Source organism: Epinephelus fuscoguttatus, linkage group LG13 (assembly GCF_011397635.1).
Source record: "Epinephelus fuscoguttatus linkage group LG13, E.fuscoguttatus.final_Chr_v1".
NCBI classification, from domain to species: domain Eukaryota; kingdom Metazoa; phylum Chordata; class Actinopteri; order Perciformes; family Serranidae; genus Epinephelus; species Epinephelus fuscoguttatus.
Window position 1 is genome coordinate 19,834,542 of NC_064764.1, and position 23,320 is coordinate 19,857,861.

Sequence of the window (23,320 nt, forward strand, 5' to 3'; positions counted from 1 at the left end):
CCAACACTGTCACATCAGCAAAATGTCAAAGGGAAAGAAGGCAGGGTGTGTGTGCAAGAGTGTGAGGCTGTGTATATGTCAGTTTTATGGCGAGAATAATTGACAACAAAGTGACAACAAGGTCAGACAGATTTTGGGCACTGATTTTAATACTGAAATTGCAAAATTAAGACTTTAACATCCTATAGTCTTCAGAAAATGAAAAAACAACCAGTTCTTTCTTGACTTCAAATATGTGGTACCTCTGTTGTGCGTATAAATTGCTTGTGAAGGGCGAGGTATTCTCATGGGGGACGCGTGTCGTCATAAATGCTGGTGTTTGTGTTCCAGTTCATCGACAGCGATGAGGACAACGATGGCTACGTGGACACAGATGAGGAGGTTTCAAATGGGAGAGTGAATCTTCTGAATGGCAGCGGGCCTCCGTACTTCCATGGCTACCTCTATATGAAGAGTGAGTAGCTTTACCAAATCACTGGCCAGCAGGCATGCAGATGATTTCTGCACAGCTGAACACAACTTGTCTGGTTGTTTCATCAGTTTAATTGTCTACTATTACTGTTTATTTTTGTTTTGCATGTGTAGTGTGGTGGGTTTATAGAGGATCCATGCATGTGTGTGAATTTCTGTGTTGGTGGGAGGTGTTAAAGTTTTTTTAGGTGTTTGTCTGTTTTTACTACTCCAATCACAAATAAATAATTTCTGTCTCCCTCTTCTCTCTGCACCTTTCCTACCCTCAGGCGGTCTGATGATCCCGTGGCGTCGTCGCTGGTGTGTCCTAAAGGATGAGACCTTCATGTGGTTTCGGGCCAAGCAGGACTCCCTTAAATCCGGCTGGCTTTACAAGAAAGGAGGAGGAATGTCCACCTTGTCTCGGCGCAACTGGAAGATGCGCTGGTTCGTTCTGCGGGAGTCCAAGCTCATGTACTTTGAAAGCGACAGCGAGGAGAAGCTGAAAGGAACCATCGATATCCAGACAGCCAAGTAAGACCTTCTTCTCACACACTGGTGTTAAAAATAGTGATTTTCTTTCCTTTTGTTCACCTATTTTTGGGGTGTAACTACTTTAAATAAACAATATATGGGTCAGTAATCTACTCTCACTCTTTCTGTAGGGAGATTGTGGACAATCATGAGAAGGAAAATGCACTGAATATTGTGACAGAGGAGAGGACCTACCACATCTACGCAGAGTCCCCAGAAGATGCCAGGTACCCTACATGCATGTACTCTAAAGAAATCACCAACTAACGGTGGCTGTGCTGTATGTGTGTTTTGCTTTGTCATCATCTCTCTGAGAAAGTGATGCGTGGAAATAAAGTTCCCCCTTGTGGTTGCCAGCTGAAGTTCATGGTGTAATTTACAATTATATGTTTGCTGACTTTTTACTTCCTGAACTCCCTCTGACCCCATCCAGTGGTTGGTTCAATGTGCTGAGTCGGGTCCACAGCGCCAGCCCGGAGCAGCTCATGGAGATGCACCATGAACAGGCCAACCCAAAGAATGCAGTGGTTAGTGCTGTTTTACCTCTCTGCTGCCGGGGCCCCAGCCTCAACTCCATTTTTCAACCGTAATGATGAAGCGTGTAACAGAATCAGTTGAACTATGATGGTCCAGATCTGGGTCTTATAGTAATTTAAGCTGAAGAAGCAGAATACACACACTGGGGTGTCATTGTTCATTTTAATGGATGTTAAATAATTACAGTGTCGTTAATGGCTTTCACAGACTTTAAATGAGCCAGAAAAGGTAACAGGATAACAAAATGATGAAAAGACAAAATGCACACCACATCATAAAGAAATAAGATAACATATGTACTGTGTAACTAACATATTACTGCACTATACACCCTTTTACTTCCCTTTAAAATAGGGCAGGGCAATATGGAGAAGATCAAGTATTGCAATATTTTTTACCAAATACCTCAATACTGATGTTGAGACAGTAATGTAGGGCTGATATCAGACAGAACTGTCAACTTGTTACACTCTGTTTCCATCTTCATATATGGCGTCCACTCTAACTGATTCCTGTGGGGGAGGGGGATTCAGTTTTCCCGAACCAGTCACTAGTGACCAATTTAGCTGCCTGAATCTAGCGTAATTTTTAAGTCCACACTGATGTGTAGCCATGCCAACGTACCTGTTTTGCCCCGAATTTAAAGAGCGGAGAGGAACAAAGTAAAACAAGCTACAATGTCACACAATATTGAGAAGACATGTTGATTTAGAACAACCCCAGTAGCAGCGTCTATGTTTGTCTACACCACTCGCCATCATTGTTATTACTCCTCTTGGCTCTGGTGTGCCGCCTGACACCACAACACTTGACAACAGCTTGACAGCGGCTTTTTTTCCCGCCCATGGAGCTGATAGGTTAATCGAGTTCCCCCTCATTGGTCATTTTTTGTTTCAATTGAGAAACTGCTTTGTCATGCCACATTGCCAAATGAATCAGTCCACTCGGACTCAGTGGAGTGGGCGGACTCAAAGGTCTGGACCCACGCAAAACTGGTGCTTTACACAATGACATTTTTGATAAACAATCATCAGTAATGTGGATGTAATGACTAAGGCAAATGATAGAACAGCTAGACCAGTCCAGTTAGCTCAGAAAATTACATGAGTTTACTGTGATGCAGCCTTTAAAACCAGGAAAAGAACACGAACAGTATTCTGATATCCAAAATCTTATGCAACTTATTTTGCAACTCCAGCATTAACTTGGGTTGCTCTCAAAGAAAACCCACCAAGAAAAATATCTGCAAATAGGCAAAAAGCTAATAACACTATTAAAATTCACCCCTCTTTTCTCTGTCCAGGGCACACTAGACGTGGGCTTGATTGATTCTGTTTGTGCATCAGACAACCCCGACAGGTGAGATACAGCCAGTAAGCCTGAAATATGTATTAAATCTGCAGTCTAAATGGTATGACAGCATGTATGTGATAAAATGATGTGTGTTCTGTCCTGCAGACCAAACTCTTTCGTGATCATCACGGCTAACCGGGTGATCCACTGCAACACAGACACACCTGAGGAGATGCACCACTGGATCGGCCTGCTGCAGAAATCCAAGGGAGACTCCAGGGTTGATGGACAGGAGTTCTTAGTCAGAGGTCAGTCAGAGGAAACATTTTTACAATTTGAGGGTTGATTCATGTACATGTATGATCTTGCAGTGACAGAACAAAATGTGTTGCCTGAGAAATGGAAATATTAAAAAAATATTAACAATGATGTTTGTCCTCCCTCAGGCTGGCTACATAAGGAGATGAAGTCAGGAGCCAAAAGCACTTCTCTGAAGCTGAAGAAGCGCTGGTTTGTTCTCACCACCAACTCTTTGGACTATTACAAGTCATCAGAGCGCAGCGCCTCCAAACTGGGAACTCTGGTCCTCAACAGTCTCTGCTCTGTGGTGCAGCCAGATGAGAAGGTCTTCAAGGATACTGGTCAGTTCATGGGCAACATTACTCTCAGTCAGCTTAAGCAAGAGAAATATACTTACCAGTTTAGGTTTTTATCTTTTACAATTAATCTGATCATTTTTAGGTTTGGGCAATTTGTAGGGATTTTTTTATTTGTTAAATTGTCTTAAAGGGAAAGTTCACCCCAAAGTCAAAAATGCCTATTTTTCCTCCTACCTGTGGGGGTATTTGTCACTCTAGATTGTTTTGGTGTGAGTTGCAAATTGTTGAAGATATTGTCCGTAGAGATGTCTGCCTTCTCTCCACTAAAATGGAGCTAGGTGGCACTCAGCTCGTGGTGCTCAGAGCGCCAAAAAATACATTTGAACGTTATTTTTGATTTTGGGGTGAACTGTCTCTTTAAGCTCCACCAGTGTGTTATTTGACCACTAATTACTTTCTGCCTTGTTCATCTCAGGTTACTGGAACATAATCATTCATGGACGTAAACACTCGTACCGTCTTTACACCAAAATGCTGAATGAAGCCATGCGGTGGGCGAATGCCATACAGGGAGCAATAGACAGCAAAGTTCCCATTGAAACGCCAACACAACAGCTCATCAGGGACATCAAGGTATGAAAGGATTCACTTGACTGTTTCTCCCTGACTATGAGATTTCATGTGTTTCACTAAATATGCATATAATCATTTCACAAATAATTCGGCATGGCATTTCATTAACTTATTAATGTTATTATAACTCCAATTCTTTTCAGTCATGCAAACGTTTGGCAGGGACACACACTGTAGTAAAGTGAGGTACTTGTACTCACTGAGTGTCTGCTGTGATCTTCTTTAAGTCTTGGCCTTGCCTTTTTCAAAACACTTATGTTTACCTCTCTTCCTCACATTAAGTTGTTTCCCAGTTTCACTCTGTTATATCTCCTAAACTGAACTATTTAAGAATGCTCCACTTTGCTTTTACTTTTGTTTTATGATACTTCATGACCACTTTAATGCAAGGTCGCTGATCCAGTTGTGTGTCTGTGCAGGAGAGCAGTTTGAACGTGGAGGCTGTGGAGCAGACATACTGGAGGAACCCCATCCTGAGATATACCCAGCATCCTTTGCACTCCCCTCTTCTACCTCTGCCCTATGGAGATGTCAGCGTCCACTGTGAGTGTTCTGGCCTGCAGCTACTGCAAGTTACTGGCTCTTGTTGATCCTGACAAAATGAGATACTGCAATTGTACTGTTTGGTGTAAACCATTAGAGGTACTTAGACCTTTTTTTTGCATTGAAGCAATACTCCACCCCCCACACTTTTAGCTCAGTTCCCTGTCACAAATTAATTGTAACAAAGGGTGAGTAACTGATATACAAATGATAAGCCTCCCACACACTGGCAGCTCGATCAGTTCTAAAAGGCGTTAAAATTAAAAATTAAAGACACAATATTTGAAACTGATCCAATGTAATTTAATAACAAGTAGATATAGTTTGACTCCAGCTCACGACCATTTGCTGCATGTCATCCCCCCACTCTCTCTCACTCCCCAATTTCACTCTCTCCTGTCAATTAAAGGCAAAAGCCCAAAAAAATAATCTTTAAAAAAAAAAAAAAATACTGGTTGGGCTGGAATTTAACTCCCCTCTCTTGCTCTCTCTGTCCCAGTGCAAAAGGAAAAGGGTTACACCAGCCTGCAGGACGAGGCTGTGAAGATTTTCAACTCACTGCAGGAGATGGAGGCCGTGTCAGACCCTGTCCCAATCATCCAGGGAATCCTACAGACCTGTCAAGACTTGAGGCCACTAAGAGATGAGGTCTACTGTCAGCTGATCAAACAAACCAATCATGTCCCGCACCCCAACAGTCCTGCCAATCGCGCCCACTGGCACCTCCTGACCTGTATGAGCTGCACCTTCCTGCCCAGCCGAGGCATCCTACGCTACCTCAAGTTTCACCTCAAAAGGTGCAGTGTGTTTTTGCACGCATGCCATCATTCATAACAATCATATGGTCACACATTATGACTGGTTGAAACTTGTGCTTAACTTTGTCACCATCTTTGTGTGTTTTCAGGATTAAGGAACTGTTCCCCAGCACAGAGATCGAAATGTTCGCCCATTTCATCGGCGAGTCTCTGAAGAAGACCAAGACCAGAGAGTTTGTTCCCTCCCAAGAGGAAATCATGGCACTGCTTACCAGACAGGAAATGACCACCACAGTTTACTGCCACGGAGGAGGCTCCTGCAAGATCTCCATTAACTCACACACCACTGCTGGAGAGGTACGCGAGCTGAAGTCATTGCTACTGCTTTTATAAATAGATATCACAGACTACATTTATTCGCACATCAATACTCCACTATTATTCCGAATATGACAATATAATGTATTTGTTGCGGGTTATGTAAGTAGCATATTCCATTTATATTTGAATTGGGCCTCATCTCTAATTGTAAATTTTGCTTTTTCCAATTAATATGTGGGATATGTCGCTATTATTCAGGTTATAGGAGCATTTTTTGGACATGTATACAGCATATTTGGAATATGCATCTCAATTGGGGATTTTGCCACAGTTTTTACTCTTGCCTGTTTGTGGTCAGCACTGTGCGTTGTACACACACCAACTCACCAACAATTTGCAAGGCTGTTTTTGAGATGCATGCCCAAAAGAAAAACCCACATTTCTGTTTGGAAGGAGAAACACACGTACTTTTAGATATTAAAAAGGCTTGGATATCAACAGAGTTTTGGGTATAAGCAAATATTGCAACACCGACTAACCACCAAGAAGATGGTTAAAGGAATGAAAGAGTGACTCCATGTTTGCATGGTCTAACAAGTTTGCTACTGGTGGAAAACTTTACACGAAGAGGAGGAGCTTTACCAATACATACTAAGCATCCAGATTGTTGTTATCTATCTCTTTGTCCAGGTGGTGGAGAAGCTGATCCGAGGTCTGGCCATGGAGGACAGCAGGAACATGTTTGCACTCTTTGAACACAACAACACTATTGACAGAGCTGTGGAAAGCAGGGTTCTTGTGGCTGATGTTTTAGCTAAATTTGAAAGGTATGTTATGATCCCAGGTTTCTTTCTATGACATGTAATATTTGACACTAGTATTATAAATTCAGGTTCCCAGTAATTAGGAGACCTAACACGTAAAGAAAGGACCAAAATATAGATATTTAAGTGACACGTTTGTGGATTCCCCCCCCAGACTTGCTGGCAGTGAGGAAGCTGAGGATGAAGGCCAGTGGAAACTTTACTTTAAACTCTACTGCTTCCTGGATGTGGAGTCCATGCCGAAAGAAGGAGTGGAGTTTGCATTTATGTTTGAGCAGGTGTGTTTTTCTCATTGTTTTAAACTTTATTGAGAGTTGTTTCAATCAGGAGCTGGAACTGGTGATGATAACTCATTTACTGTTCCGTCAGGCCCATGAGAGTTTGACCCGGGGCCACTTCCCTGCACGTGAGGAGACACTGCAGCACCTGGCCGCTCTGCGCCTGCAATTTCTGTTCGGAGACAAGGCAAAGGTCACCTGGAGTCTGGAAAACGTCTACCCTGTTGGCCGCCTGCGCAATCGCATCATCCAGTTCACTAAAGTGGGTGGTGCCTCGAGTTCAGGCCAAACTCTGGAGCGTCGGAGGACCAGCTTTCTGGACGGGACCTTGCGGCGGGGGTTGAAGACGGGCTCAATGAAGAAGCAGCGCATGGAGGAGGAGCAGATGCTGGAGATGTGGATAAAGGAAGAGATGTCGGCCACCAGGGCGAGCATCGTGGAGAAATGGTCCCGTCTCAGTGGTCTGGACCAGCACCAGGCCATGCTCAAATACATGACCATCATCAAGGAGTGGCCTGGATATGGATCCACGCTGTTTGATGTCGAGGTGAGTGTAAGTCTTTGATTGATGCCCAATCTGCTCAACAAGGTCAGAATCAACCTTGATACCATTCCAGTAGATCAGATCCTGTCCTGTCTATGGGATGTAGACAGTGGGTATGCGCCTTTTTATTGGCCACCTGACAGTAACCAAGCCCCCAAGTGGTTAAATCTGGAATTACAACTTCTTCATCAGCCATGTGAGCATCATAGCGCCCACAGAGTGACTCCTCTCACCATCAGGATTTGATCCATTCGGTCCAGTAACATTTTGGAATTCTAGAAGAGCTGGACGATTAAATAATTTTATCCCCATTCAAGTTAGCAGAGGGATAAACAGTAAGCCAGTGTAAATTTCTGGTGTGCTTGCTCTATGGGCCAAGTTCCTGTGTTACTGTTCTCAAAATCATTGATGCTGTCTGAAACTCGTGACAGTTTCACAAGAGCACAGTCACTGCATCCTGGGCTTAAAGCTACACAAGATGATTGTGATTGGTTTAAAGAAATACAAACAAACCAGAGTGTTTTTCCCTTTGTGTAGAAACTATGCTAGGCTCAGCCTGGCTATACAAGACAAGTGCATCTCTAGTTGTTTCTCACACGTCTGCACGCGTTAATGATGTTTATAACTTCCTGTGTTTGTGTCCTTCTAGTGCAAAGAAGGAGGCTTCCCTCATGACCTCTGGTTGAGTGTGAGCGCTGAAAATGTGTCTGTCTACAAGAGAGGAGAGCCCAAGCCTCTGGAGACCTTCCCATATGAGCACATCATTTTCTTTGGTGCTCCTCAGCCCTGCACCTACAAGATCACCGTGGATGAGAGAGAAATGCTGTTTGACACACCACAGGTACGTGATCTGTCATGTAGATATTAGATTGTGTGTGTTTGTGAGCGGAAACAGGAGTTCAGAATCTGCTTCCCGTCTCTGCTGACTGTGTTTCATCTGTCTATTTCCAGGTCGGAGAGATCACCAAGATCATGAAAGCCTACATAAACATGATTGTGAAGAAACGCTGCAGTGTGAAGTCTGTGTCCAGTTATGGAACCAACTGGATCAGGTGATCAACTTACAGGACTCAAGGTGTACTCAGCTGCGGTACACTCGACACATAACAAGCAAGCAAGGAGAGAAGATACAGAGACAGCAAGAGGAACAAATCACTTCGACAGAGACTGTGTTTCAGAGCTTTTAACTCCATGTAAACAAATTTCATCCAGACAGATTCCTTTCCATAGAGACACAAAAACATGGCTCTTTTGCTCGTGGCAAAAGTGGGAACATTCAAGCATCTGCATCGTTTTAAGCTTTACAGTCGTCCCGAGTGCTGCTTCCCTCCACGCAGTCTCCCAACCTGATCCTCGCTCTTAATAGTTACACTGGTCATTTCTCACATCTTACTTGAAATGTGTTTCAGGTGTATGTTTGTGGATTTTCTTTTCAAAATATCCAAGAAAACCAAACCTTGCGTCTCACATTTCGAAACAGATATTTATACATCTGAATTTGGACTTTTTAATTTCCAAAATTTTCTTTAATACATCCAGACAAGATAAATGACTCAGTGGTCACCAGATATTACACCCCATTTTAATGAATGTTCTTCTGAATGGAGATCCCCTCAGGTTAGTGTGTGACGTAACTGTCCCAGGGAGATTGTCTCCCTCATTTTGCCTTATTTAAGTTTTTATTTGAACCATTCTGGACTAAAAGATTCAGTGCAGATGCGGCCTTTCAGGAATGGAATATATATATTCATCCCTATCTTAAAAAAAAAAAAATCGCCCTGAATAACCACTGCATCAGTGGAGATGCAACGTCTGTAACCACTGAGTATTTTCTCAAAAGGCACGCAGTATTTGTGCCTCTCTCCTAGAACAAGTACTTTGTGTTGAGCTGTTTTATTATGTGCTGACTTGAGGGTGTGTTGCTGAAACTGATGTTCAAGGTTTTGAGAAACAGGATGTTGCTTGTGTAGTATGTCTGTGTCTAAAGATAAGTTTTACTGTTTTATTCAGTGATGTCAAAGGCCATGTGAGGGTGGGGTATTTATTTATGGAAGTATCCATGGATTGGGAGAATAAGCAGAGTGAAAGAGGTGAGCAGTGTGCTGGAAATGTCCTATTTTGTTTTTTTTTTCTTATTATTTGTGCATTCAGGGACACAGAAATTTAGATAGACAAGTTGTTCATAACTTACTATTGATTTTCTCCATTTTGTGCCCTGTTTTTAAGCTTTTGTCAACATACAGTAACCGAAGTGTGTTGCCCCTCGACACCCAACATGCTCACATCCTATTATTAATCTGTTGGATAATTTCTCACTTCCAGTGTAAATGAACACAAAGGATGCCTATGCCAGTCGACTTACAGTATAGTTCGTGATAATGATCCAAACATAATGAGCTTAGTATTTACCTCACATTGCATCACTGTCTTCCATTGCTCTCCAATCGTACCCACTTAGGCGATCTGGTCAGCTGCCGGCGGCCACACCAGAGACTGATCTTGCCATTGACGATGACTGTATTTCTGAGATTTCTGATTGTTTTGAAGAAGAAAAATCAGAAAGTGTTTTATATCAGAATTTAAAGATGCTTTAATAAATTATTGTATTTGAAAATGCTGTTGTGTGTTTTTAATTACCGTCTCATTGTCATGTCTCGCAGAGGACAAACGGTCCGTACAGTAAATGTGTTCGCCAACTCTGTGGATCTCCATCTGTGTGCACCAGGTGCCAGACATGAACACATTATGACAGATTATCACAGCTAATACTAATGTGGGTTGAAACACCAAAGTTGGAATTTGTACACAAGCATTTTTGTGTATAAATGAAGAACAAAAATAAATAAATAAATAAAACATTGAAATAAACACATTGTTAAGTTGTGCCACAGCTGACCCTGCACCAGCAGAATGCATTACTGTGAAATCACAACAGATAAAGGACTTATACATCCATAGTGCACCTGCACAGGTGTTTTTACATTATGCGCTCTTTATACCTTTAGCATTCTTATTAGTAGCCTACATATAGTTTGGTGACATCACACCATTTCTTTAGCCCTGCCCATCATGTGCTGCATTCAGGCACATATGCTGCATTGATGTACTGTTGGCTGAAAGGGAGGAACAGGAAAAACTCCCCTTAACTTGGTGGTATTCATGTGTATTCCAAGATGTTCCCAGTGCTGGCCTTGTTTTCAAACTAAATAAACAGCCTAATGAAATGTATTTATGGTGGATCATTAACAACTGAAAGTACATACAAACATTGCATTGTTCCTTTCAAATGGGCTGAAATTATTCCATTGATGTTAAAATTGGATTTAATTTAAATATAACTACCCAGTGTTGTTTGCCTGTTGCTAGCAGTGTGTTCTTCTGTAGCTCGTTTTAACAAGGTGATGGTCAGTGATAATAATATGGCATATATTATATTATATTATAAATATAAACTGCTCTGGAAGATCAGGCATGTGGTTACAGTAACAAATACTGTATTAATATTTATATTTTTACTTTAGAATTTTATGTATGAACATGTTGTAAAGGGCTGGATATTGGAATTTGTGGCTCTTTTGTTATTTTATATGTTATTGTGAGCTAAAGTAGTTTGAATGATGTAAAGACAGGAAAAGCTACCGTTTATCTAAATTTCATGAACAGGTACCCCCATAAAGTTGTTTTTTAAAGTTGCAACAAATAAATTATGCTCATAAAATATTTGTGGACCAGTTCTAAATTATATTAATTCATTTTAAAGGGTAATGGATGTAACTTTCCAATTAGCTATCAATTATATGACTTTAGACTTGTCAAAATCAAAAAAGACTTACAACTCCAACTGGACTTTAACACCAATGATTTGTGACTTCAGTTGGACTTCCATCCATCCATTTTTCCGAGATATGTAATCCCTCCAGTATATTCTGAGTCTGCCTCTGGGCCTCCTACCAGTCCAATGTGCCCAGATCACCTTTAACAGGAGGTGCCTGTTGGACTTTTGACTTAAAAAAAAAATGTGTTACCTTCCCCCAAAGCCAAAGATTAAAAAGTATGTTATTAAAACACTGTGCCATGAATCAGTTCATTTCCTGCATTAACACTGACAACACTTAATTCTCCAGATCCACCAGATGGAGATGCAAGACCTGCCAACTTTGTTTGAGGCGAATATTAACATAGTTTGTGAGCTAATGTGGGGGCTGTGAGTGGATGGTACTGGTTAATAGTGCTGTAACAGACTATAGTCTATATTGTATGTCCCTCTTGAGTTGCCATAGGGCAGAGAAAGGGGTGACATTCTGCTGTTATAGGGGGCCCATGCATGTGTGAGAGTTTTGGTGTAATACTCTGGGGCTCACAATTTATGTATGTATTAATTAATTAATTAATTTTATTTTATTTTATTTTATTTATTTTTCACAGCTCCAACAGCAACCGCTGCCCATTTATTTTTCTTCACACCAAAACTCTCACACATGCATGAGCCCCTCATAACAGCGGAACGTCACCCCTAAAACTTCCTCTGCCCTACGGCAACTCCAGAGGGACATACAATATAGAGCAGCCTGTATGCTATGAAAGTGAAATATCAACACTCCTTTTTTTAATGATTAAGTTCAGTCACAATTGTTTTAACAGAAAAACACAGTGTTTAGAAAACCTTTCTGAGTTTTGTAAATTTAAAATGGCATTTTGGTGACGTGTGCATGTGTGAGGACTTGAGACTTGACTTGGGACCTGAGTGCAAAGACTTCAGACTTAGTTGTGACTTGTAAATCAAAGACTTGGTCCCACCTCTGAAAATAACACATAATTTTAAGACATTAATAAAGGGCTTTTACAACAATCTGCTTTTAAATGTCTGCAGTTGTAAAAGACAAATAATGCCGAAGGAGGATAAACAGCTTGAGAGATCTGTCACAACCTGGCAACCCATAACACGTTATTATTAATGGCTTAAACCGGATAACCATTGATGAAGTCTTTAGTTAAAGCGTGATGAAAATGGTGCCTCGTTGTCTTCCATCCTCTGGCATCACTAACACATTATTTCAGTGACATGTTTCACTCTGCAGCTGTTTTCATGACACCAGCGTCAGGAGTTCATGACGTCAGCCCTTATGTTTATGAGGCCCACCCTCCAGTTTGAGTCAGAAACCTTTAGTTTGGTCGCTGCCTCCACGCAGTCGATGGCTCTAACTCGTCTCATGATGTCCGGCGCTTACACAGCTCCAGCTTTTGTTTTTGCTCTGATTTTATACGGTGTTATAATAAGCACAGAGGCGCAGACAGCCACTCCTGCTCCAACTCCGGGTGAGTGTGTGTTTTGTTAAAGCTTCAACTGTTGTGCTTTGTTTTATGTTGCAAGACTTGGGTCAGGAGGGTGTCACATGACAGCAGAAAAATGGATTTCCACTCATCATAGGAGCAGAAATAATCTTAATAATTCATGGTAATGGCTCCCAAGCAGACTTTGGTCTAGTTTTACTTTTTACAAACTGTGCCTGACTGTGTGAGTCACTGCAAACTGTTGATGATTTATCACTGTGGGCAGAATTTGATTTCCTTTCTTGAGCCTAACACACACTGCAACTTCTCTATTTCAGCTCCCTGTGCCTTAAGATCCAACACCAGCTGTGCTGAATGTCTGCAGAATGTGACAGTGAGTCTCCCAAACTCCAGCCAAACACAAACAATATCATTGTCTTCACTTTTGTTGTGGATGTATTGCTGTAAATATCAAAGATAAGATACTAAGCCCAGTGTTTGTTGCTTCTTTGTTGCAGTGTTTGTGGTGTGAACCTACCAAACTATGTGTTGACTACCCAGTGAGGAGGATCCTGCCCCCCAGGAGTGTGTGTCCACTGAATGATGCACGATGGGGGGTGTGTTGGGGTAAGACTGACCAAACCTTAGGCCTCAGAATACCATGAATGCCAAACCTGGGTATATATCCTGGAAAAATTTAACAGCATTTTGACTATTGTTTGACTCATTTTTCAAGCGAACATGCCAAACATTTGTCATAGCTTCTTGATTGTGATGATTTGCTGTTTTTTTCTGTCTTGCCTGAGAGTAAAGTGAATATCTAAAAGGCTATTTAAAGACATCACCTCGCTCTTTAGGAAGTTGTGAGGCACTTATCTCTACTTTCTGACATTTTAGAAGTCAAGCAGTTATTCCACCAATAGAAACAATAATCAGGAGAATAATGAAATGATAAGTAAATAAGTAAATGCATTTATATAGAGCTTTTCACAGACATAGGACACAAAGTGCCTCACAAGGGCAACATACGACAAGACAGAAATCATAAAGGCAAAGTGACCGTGTGAGCCAACTAGTGAGAAGTGCACAACTAGCAAAACTTTTTGCACAGACAAGGAAAAAAGAGAAGAATTCACATTACACAACAGTAATACACAAAATTTGACAAAGTACAGCTCTGGTACGTGCAGGTTTCCCAAACGCCTGTCAAAACAGCTGTGTCTTTAGCTGGCTTTTAGAAGAAACCACAGAGTCAGCAGATCATAAGGGAGCAGGCAGCATATAAAAATTTAGGTGCTACGGCCATAAAAGCTCAATCACCTCATGTCTTAAGGCGAATGCGAGGGACAGACAACAAAGGTAGCGTATTTGATCGAAGAGAGCGAGCTGAAGAACACAGGTGAAGTAGTTCAGCTACATGAGAGGGAGCCTGACCGTGTAAGCCCTAGTGTAGGACTTTTTTCAGGTAAAGTAAATCTTCATAATCAGAATACTCATCTGACTAATTATTAATGGTGGGAATCACCAGAGGGCCCATGATATTATCACGATACTTAGGTCACATTACATTATTGGATTTTAAACATATACACATGATATGCTTGCCATATGAGTATTTGGTTAACATATATTGGAATATACTGCGATGTAGTACATTTTCTCAACTGCAAATTATGTCTCCAAAGGAAACTATGTCAACATCAGTTTGTTCATATCACTTCACTCATTTTAATCGGCGCAAAATGCATCTAGTGGACTGAAAAAGCAACTGATTTTATTTCTCAAGTAGGCTACCAAAAGCTCGATTTGTATTTGCAATATTAATCATTTTTCAATTTTAAAAATTCCATACTTAGCATCTATGTATTGACACAATAATGCCACACAAAATAACGACAATTCTATGCTGTATTGATTTTCTCCACCAGTCCTACTAATTATGGTGCTTATTCTCTGCAGAAGAAGCAAAAACAACTTCAAACTGGCCAAAATTTCTTGTTCCTTAAGTCCTCAAGTCTAAAAGAGGCAGTGCTGTCTATTTAATAGGATTTATAATATGATGCATGGCTTATCATTGACTTATTTCCAGTGTTTTCTTTTTCTCTGTGTGTCTGCCTTTTGATTTCCAGTCAACTTCCAGATTTTGATCATCACCATGTCCGTGCTGGGGGGCATCATCATCATCGCCATCCTCCTTTGCTGCCTCTGCTGCTGCTGCAAGTGTGAAAGACATGGGTGAGCTTTAAGTGTAGTCACGTGAAGTGTTGGCTGTGAAGTCTGGGTCGACGTGGAAGGAGGAGGACGGGGGAAACACAATGGGGTTGTTTTTCTGCGAGGCCGGGCTGACACCGCCGTCTCCAGAAGCCTGCCAGAATTTGTAACTGCAGCTTAGCTCTGAAAATAACATTGATCTTTCTATTTAGATGTGGGCTAGCCTCCTCTAGAAACTTGGTAATCTAAAGATGCTTTTTGGATGAGGAGACTGATATATATTGTGAGTTTATTAGACTGATTTACTTGTGCTGTATTAAGCGAAAAGCAAAGCATATCAGGCTTTTAGTCACATTGTTGTCATTTATATTGTAATGAAACTTTTATTTACATGACGAGGATGAATGTCAATATATTTACAATATATTTATTCTTATATTCTAGGAACAGTAGAGAAGATGCAAAGGTGGAGCGACAAAACCGAGCAAGGAAGACCCGTCAGAAAGCAAAGTAAATGGCTGCTGAGGAGGGGATCTGAAAATAATTTATTTAGCTATATATTCAGATAAAAACACACACAACTTTCCTGTCGTCTCATTAACGATGCAGATAGAAAACTGTTTTGTATTAATGTTTTTGTATTTTAACGTGGCAGATTTGTAAAATTTGACAGAGTTTGGTATACACCATCATCACATTACAGCAGTACTTTGTGTCGATCCTTCAGTGAGGATTCAAACAGTGTAGGCTTGAGTGCGTCCAGTGTTCTCTGTCGTCCCAACAATTTGTCTTTGTTTCTGCCCCTACAGGAGAAATGAGATGCAGATGAGACATGATGAAATCAGGAAGAAATATGGTGAGATAAATTTCTTGTTTGTGTGGTTTGAGTGGGTTAATAAATGCAAATGTTGGAATATCAAAGATGCTTGTGCTCGAGATGCTTGGTGTACATGCACACAGTGATGAAACAGGAGCTAAATGAATGTATAAAGGGGAATGGGAAAGATAAGAGGATGAGATTATGATACCTGAGCAGATGAAACAATAGGGAAACAGAAGTATTCATGAATTGAGAGAAAGAAGTGAAATAAAAACAACTAATTTGATCCAGTAGCTCCCTCTAGAGGATAAACGGATACACTAGGATTCAATTCCAAGGTGATGTTGTTAAATTATATGCAACAGTCAAAACACTCATTAATCTGTATATGTCCTGTTCCTAATTCAGTCACGTGTAGCCATACAATGGGATATATGACTTGTGTTCTGTTGTTCTTTTCAGGTATAACAAAGGATAATCCATACGCCCGTATGGACGATCATTGAGAAGAACGTCTGAGATGATTCCTTAAAAAAATCCCTTAAGATGATTTTACTGATGCCAGTAACATTGAGATCCACATGTAGCATGAGAAACTGTGATTATCTGAGTTCAGTGTTTGCCCCAAAATGTCGCCGAGATGTTCTGAAATTATTTTGACTGAGTGTGCACTATATTTCAAACATGTTTCTTCACCTAATGATTCACATTTTATACACATTGCTCTCTGCATTTATGCCTTATCAATATTTCTTTTGCCTTAATTTTGATGTAAATGATTGTAGGAGAATCTGTTTAGTTCACTTGAACCATGATTTGCAAACATGACTGTGTTATTCTGCATAAAATGCAGTATTGTAAGATTTCTACAACTCCAGAGCAAGTCATAGCTTGTGGTGCTTCTTTTATAACCAGCAGTGTCATTTTTATACAGTATTTGTAATACACATTATTTTACTGATCACCAGTCATGTCTAAAGGTCAGCATTTATTTTTATATAAAAAGTTCATTTATAACATGTAACTAATTTTACACTGTTCTCTTGGCTTTTTCATCTGTGGATAAATATCAGGATCAGAATTTGTTTCAGAATTTTCTTGGATAGAAGAAATGTGTGTTGTTAAAATCCATGTGAAGGATTTGATTATTGTGCAGCTGTTGTTAAAAACAACTTGTGGCCATTTGAAAATTAAATAAATACGAATTTTCTTTTGTGACTCTAATTGTAAATCAATTTCTAAATATACAAATTCACCCTCTTACTTTACAAGGAAATACACGTGCCCCACAAGTGGAAATATTTTTCTGCCCTATTCACATATCTGCAGCATGCTTTCTGAAATCTATCACTAAAAAGGATATATAACCAAAAGAGAGACCAGTTTTAATGATGGAAAATGCTAATTTGGATGAGCCTTGTTTCAAAATCCTTTGAGACATGATTTTGTTTTTGAGAGGTGCTTTGGAGATAATCCCAAGAGTAAGAAATGTTTATCCTGATACCTGGAATATTGCCTCAACCTTATATAATAGAGAGGATCTGCTCTCTCAAAGGAGAACACCACCTACATTAAGAATTCCAATATGTTATTTCCGTGGCAGAGGGAGTTCAATCAATATTTGTGAATATGAGCTGCTCTCTCTCAAAGCCAGAAACCACAGAAGGAAGTCTCAGAGACTTGTGATGTCATAGGGTACAAAGTCTGGAGCTGCTCCATAGACAATGGAAGGGAGACTGATTTTATGCACCCGCGGTTTGTTTTCTATTTTCATAACCAAATGTACTTTATTCTATTGAAGTGTTGAGACAGCAACGGAAATAGTTTGTCTTTCAGTTACAAGCATTCAACTTTCCACTGCTCCTGGAAGCCGCTGCCCTTGCTGTCACTTCTTTGCTGTGTCCATATGCGGCCTAGCAGGAAATATCTGTTGGTAGATAACCATTTGTTTGCTTGTTTACTTTCTGTTTATAAAAATCTATTAGTTCCACATGTGTAGTTCCTACTTGGTGCATGCCTACAAACTGTATTAGTACTCACCCCTTTCACCACCTGTGCACACTGCTGCCCTCTGACGCTAAAGGGCCCAGAAATGCTGCACCTCCAAAGTGAGACACAGTTTTCACCCCACAGCCATACACAAACTGAACTTCCCCAACAACTTTGAATTGCACTACCATGGACAAATGTACAAAAACTGCATATGCACTTTATCTTGTCCTTTTTGTGGCACCTTATTTATGATATTCATCATATTTTAGCCTTATCCTATTTCAGTGTGTGGGTGTGTGAATGTGTGTTGAGTGAATGGAGCAGTTTTTCTTTTACGAGACAGCAAATGTCGTATGTGAACATGCAGTGTAAAGGCATTCATTCATTCCATTATGAGGTGAACAGAAAATGCAAAGTGAACTAACTTGATTAACCAACATTGTGGCAGGCCACATATAGTATATTTTTAGATGACTTGCGAGCCATAATTGGGCCCCAGGCCAGACTTTGGACATGCCTGGATTCTTACATTTTCCCAAATCATTGTTCATGGAGCAGCTCCAGATTTTATATCATATGACATCACAAATTTGAGTTTTAGCACTCCATTTTTTTGATTCTGGAGAGAGTTTTTGCTCATATTTTTGGACTGTTTTACACCATAGGAATCACATGTATGAATTTAGAAAATGTCTTTACTTCCCCTTTAAACTGAAAGAAAGTAAAAGATTACCATTATATTTCTAGTTGGCTTGTCGTATTTCTGACTCCTACTACAACAGAGTTCAATTTAATGGTTAACTCTTTGTATCTTTGGTTAAATTCCTTTGTTGGGCCCTGGCCTAGGCTCAAGGCCTGCTTTGCAGAAGGCCCTTTTGTTTCACCTATCTCGCGGGCATGCGCAAATTAGCTTGCGCGCTCACGTATCCGCGGCCCCGAGGAAAAGTGGAGCACGTGACCCGTCTGATCGAATCACATTTTAAATTTCAGTGCGCGCTCCTGGTCCAAACGAAAGAGCCGGAGGAACTGATATCCCGCTTCACCCTTAACACTCGGTCTCTGTGTTATAAATTAATCCCCGGGAAAACAGCACAATGTCTGAAGAGAAGCCAAAGGTCAGTACTGTGTTTCTACGACGAAACATCTCGTCTGTATTTGCCCTTAGCTGCTAATGATGCCGGTTGCAAGTTACCGTTAGCACACTCTGCTAAGCTAGCGCCGCTTCCAGGCTACGGATACCGCATTTGAGCGGGTCGACGGAGAAAACAAAGGTTGACCAATTTGCGGATCTTTCGGCTCCAGGCGCAGTTTTGTCTTTGCAGCGTCTCAATAGTGTCGACATCCGCTACTGTTAGCTACTAATTGGTGTACAGTTGAATAAAGATATGTTGGGTAACGTCGGCACCAGGGACGGGCAGTGAAATGAATGATTGTGCTTTTCCTTTCATTTGCGCCATTGTGGCTGTCTGCGCCAGTTTGAACATGGGCTAGCATGCTAAGCTAACAGAGGGTAGAGCCGACTGTGTGTGTGTGCGGTGATTGGATGGTATAGTTTGCCGCTGGGACCAAGCTTGTCTCATATATGTAACGTTAGCTAACTTAAGCTAGCTGGCTAGTTAAATTAGCTGCTGATATAGATTAATATCATGCGAGCGAACACCGGCAGATCACCCTGTGGTTACATTAACGTTCATTTAACGCTAAGTTACCTGGTGGCGCTCGCCTGATACTGTCGGTCTCTTGTAACGGAAGATGTTGAAAACAGGAAGAGGAAACGTTGCTGTCTTACTAATGATTTTTTCATCAATTAATCAAATCAATAATACAATCTCCATCCTGTTATTTTTCATCTTATCTGTGTGTGAACAAAATGTGGTCGCCAGCAGGATTCACTTTGAATGCCAAAAAAAACCAACAGCATGTGAGAGTCGATATTATTCCTGTATGTAAAAATACGAGCATCTACACGTATCACCACTAACCAGGCCTTTAATGGTGCATGCATCCTGCACAGACTGTCATCGCACCTGATTTGTACAACCTACAATATGATGTGTAATATGTGACACCATCCGCAGTGTTGTATTTGCAGTAATCCACCTTTTTAATCACAGTTTAAAGTCAGATAAGGCAGGTATGTTGCTGCTGCGACTGATGAGTGTTTTCATTACAGGAGGGAGTGAAGACGGAGAACGACCACATTAACCTCAAGGTAGCTGGTCAGGATGGCTCAGTTGTACAGTTCAAAATCAAAAGGCATACTCCCCTCAGCAAACTAATGAAGGCGTACTGTGACAGACAGGTGAGCTCATTGTGAAAGTCTGTAACACGAACAATAGATTTTAACTTTATTACTGCTAACACTAGTCTTAATTGATAACACTACTGTTGTTTATGTTGTTTGGTGATAACTAACTGAATGCAAATCTCACTACAATGTTATTTCTGTCTCTTACAGGGATTGGCACTTCGTCAGATAAGGTTTAGGTTTGATGGACAGCCGATTAATGAAACAGACACACCTGCACAGGTTGGTGAAAGCTGGACTCCTTGAGTATTCTAGTTATGGAGATGATATTGATTGGAGTTCAGAGTATGCGTTTCTCCTAGGTCAATCATGTTTAATTTCTATTTTTGGGTAAATGTGTCAGCACAAGTAATGTCATTGGCCTTTGTACAATTTTTAAGTTTGTCTAGTGTCTGTGCTGTAACTCCTCTTGAGCTGAGACTTGTAAAAGGACTTTAATGAAATGGAAAATACTATTAAGTGTTCTTTAAACCTAAGAAGTAATATGGACTTTTTAGAGTTGTACAATTTACAGAAAAAAAAACATTCAAATAAATTACAAATGAATTAATGAAGTGTTAAGAGAACTGCAAATTAGAGCCCTTTTCAGATGTTTTTTGAATAACTAATGTAGATGATGATTATAGAGATGGAACAAGGCTGTTTCATAGAGACGGTCCTCCTGTATTTCAATGAATAATCACTGAATAGATCCAACACTCATGAATGAAGAATGAATTCTTCCATTGTAACTCAGTGTTGAACTCAGGTTAGTGTAGTTAATGCTGAACCACTGATTTTGCCGCTTGCTTTGTTATCTACAAGCAAGCTGATGGACATTGTTCCAGTGGTGATTTTTAATGTTTCATCTTCAGGCAGTTTCTCTTTATATATTGTTGCAATGTCTAATTTGTGTTAGACTCATGACAGCGAAGTGAGGGGCATTTTCCCACTGTTAAAACATCCTCACTTCTTGGCCCAGTTGCAGTGATCATATTAAATTAATCAAGCATTTTAGTTGCACAATGTAAGCAATATTCTAACAAATATGTACAGTAATAAAAGAAGAAATAATCATCACAACCCTCTCAATCACTTTTCTGTGGTAATTTTAATGCCCCCCTCCCTCAAATATGTTTGATCTGTAATGCTTTAGCAAGTAACCCCACCTTAAATCACAACAAGTCATTTTTGTTTGCGTACAGAAGTGTTATTTAGCAGTCTTTAAAGGTGCTGGTAGATGGATTTTTTTTTCATCTGACAGATTCAGTCTGACTGGTTCCCTTGTTTCCAGTGTTAATGCTAAGCTAAGCTAATTTCAAGCTGGCCCTATCTTAATTTTTTGTTTTTGCCTTTGCTGTAGAATAATCTATATTTTTTGTTGTTACAGCTGGAGATGGAGGATGAGGACACTATTGATGTATTTCAGCAACAGACAGGAGGAGTCTTTTCTTAAGTTGGATGTGGACTCTTGGAAGAACATCCCCCATCATTATTTTCAAGTCGTATTTGTTTTTACTTTATTCTTTTTTCCTCCACTGTGCTTGGTCAGGCTGTACACAACATAAAAGAAGTAAGATGGTTTTTCATTTGGGTCTAAATCCTAACTTTGAGATGCAGGGTAATTTTTTAAAAAGTGTTTTATTCACATAAATGGATGATTTGAAATTGTCCAAGGCAGGGACACGTCTCAGATCAGATCTGGCTCGTAATGAAAAGAAACCACTGCGTTCTTTTTCATGTTGAAATGACCTCATGCATGTCTCATAAACCATAAGCTGAACTACATGCCAAAATCTTTTTTTTTTCTTTTATCTTTTTGTTTAAGTTTTCCAAATTGTTGTGAGCATTTAAATTCAGGGTGGGCTCGACTATTTTTAAATCGTGTACTTGATAGGATAGCTATGGAGGAAATCTGCCGGATGGGAGCCTGTGGTTTCTCTCTGTAGATGGGAATGACATTATGACATATTTCTCATGTAATAAACTTTTAATAGTCTTTTTTTTTTCCTTCTTCTTTTTTTAAATGGAACATTCAAAATAATTTGGTGTATCCATGCCCAAGAAAAAAATGCTTGTGCCGAGAAAGATCCATATGAATGAGTTACCTCAATACTGTCACCCTCGACTCAATGGTAAATAAAGTACAGTAATGTTTCTGGACCAAAAAGCTAAATGAATAGTGTTCTTTTATAAAGGGGTTTGGTTAATATATAACATGTCGATGTAAAGGGTTACCGTGACTGTAACAGTGGTCTTTGTTGTCGCACAGCAGATGAACCGTTCTCTCAGTGTGTACATTGATTTCTCTCCACCCATTCAGGACTTAAGAATAAAACTAAGTCACCTTTACCAGTGCAGATATTGAGTGTCTCATATATATGTCACCCAGTGTATAGGCGAATATTGAGTCAATGCTGTGTTGCCAATTTGAATACATTTGTCCATAATATATCCAAACAGATGCTTAGTTTGTTTGATTCTTGTGTGTTGGTAGAAATCTTGTTTTATAAGAAAATTCACCTTCATTTTAAAAAACTTAACATTTGTTAGATTTGCAGGGTGACATTGACAGATATCCCCCACTTCTTTTTTTTTTTATTTGTACATTTGTTGTCCCTATACTGTATACAATAAATATAGTTTGATACTCAGCCTCTTGCATTATATATTCCCTTCCACTTGTGTGGACCTGCTATAAAATGCACAATGCAGGGTGAATGCTTTGAAATATTCACATCTTGGGTGTAAATAAACATGCAACTGTTAAAGGGTTGACTGCGTTTTAAAATCGTTCCTAACCTGGTGGTGGTTTGATTCATGTAACCAGAGGTGCAAATAAATTTTGGACATTGGTTTAGCTATTGTTGAAGTTAAAGAGTCAATTATTAACAGAGGTTAATCTCAGCACGCCTGTAATTGTGTGGATTGTTTACAGGGTTTCTGCAAGTCCTGCAGCCTCAAAATGTCCTAAATTCCTTCAGAAAATAGATGTTAGGCCTTAAAATTCATTAAATAGTCTTCAAGCTGCATTTCTGAGGATATAATTGCCACAAACATTTAATTTAAATCCATTTATCCTTCTTTTAATTATTATTTTTGTCAAAATTAGTCAAGCTCTTTTGTCTAAGATTTTCTAATACAAATGTTTAAACTTACAACTGACCCTCTTTCTATATTTTCACTTCATACTTGCACTTGGATGTTGGCGAAATGTAGAAAAACCTAACTCATTCTAATAACCATATTCCCACATAAAACCTACCTCTGTGCTGGGCCACATACATAACCAGTGGTGGGTGAAGTACCTGAAAGCCACACTTGAGTAAAAGTACAGATATCTTAACAGAAAATGGCTTTGGTAGAAGTTGAAGTCACATATTAGTATACTGAATAAAAGTCTTAAAGAAACTGATAATTATTGT

At 40.0% G+C, this 23,320-nt stretch overlaps 3 protein-coding genes across 3 annotated transcripts in view; all 3 read left to right on the forward strand.

The window, feature by feature from the left end:
* myo10l3 (myosin X, like 3) overlaps nt 1-9,921 on the forward strand; it is a 70,602-nt gene extending 60,681 nt beyond the window's left edge. Inside the window, exons 26-41 of the mRNA XM_049594149.1 lie at nt 331-454; nt 741-984; nt 1,116-1,211; nt 1,418-1,511; nt 2,825-2,880; nt 2,980-3,122; nt 3,261-3,455; nt 3,889-4,046; nt 4,466-4,589; nt 5,089-5,386; nt 5,497-5,704; nt 6,359-6,495; nt 6,647-6,770; nt 6,862-7,317; nt 7,964-8,155; nt 8,266-9,921. Coding sequence (XP_049450106.1) covers nt 331-454; nt 741-984; nt 1,116-1,211; nt 1,418-1,511; nt 2,825-2,880; nt 2,980-3,122; nt 3,261-3,455; nt 3,889-4,046; nt 4,466-4,589; nt 5,089-5,386; nt 5,497-5,704; nt 6,359-6,495; nt 6,647-6,770; nt 6,862-7,317; nt 7,964-8,155; nt 8,266-8,370 — 2,754 coding nt within the window. The 3' untranslated portion in view covers nt 8,371-9,921. The remainder of the gene's footprint in view (nt 1-330; nt 455-740; nt 985-1,115; nt 1,212-1,417; nt 1,512-2,824; nt 2,881-2,979; nt 3,123-3,260; nt 3,456-3,888; nt 4,047-4,465; nt 4,590-5,088; nt 5,387-5,496; nt 5,705-6,358; nt 6,496-6,646; nt 6,771-6,861; nt 7,318-7,963; nt 8,156-8,265) is intronic.
* A 2,486-nt stretch (nt 9,922-12,407) lies between these two features.
* pttg1ipb (PTTG1 interacting protein b) lies at nt 12,408-16,840 on the forward strand. Its single transcript, XM_049594818.1, has 7 exons — nt 12,408-12,630; nt 12,924-12,979; nt 13,104-13,212; nt 14,715-14,820; nt 15,241-15,306; nt 15,606-15,652; nt 16,079-16,840. Exons 1-7 carry the CDS (start codon nt 12,423-12,425, stop codon nt 16,120-16,122), a joined length of 636 nt encoding a protein of 211 aa, XP_049450775.1. The 5' UTR covers nt 12,408-12,422; the 3' UTR covers nt 16,123-16,840.
* Nucleotides 16,841-18,566: 1,726 nt separating this feature from the next.
* sumo3b (small ubiquitin like modifier 3b) lies at nt 18,567-22,671 on the forward strand. Its single transcript, XM_049594624.1, has 4 exons — nt 18,567-18,723; nt 19,782-19,910; nt 20,067-20,138; nt 21,286-22,671. Exons 1-4 carry the CDS (start codon nt 18,703-18,705, stop codon nt 21,349-21,351), a joined length of 288 nt encoding a protein of 95 aa, XP_049450581.1. The 5' UTR covers nt 18,567-18,702; the 3' UTR covers nt 21,352-22,671.
* Nucleotides 22,672-23,320: the final 649 nt, after the last annotated feature.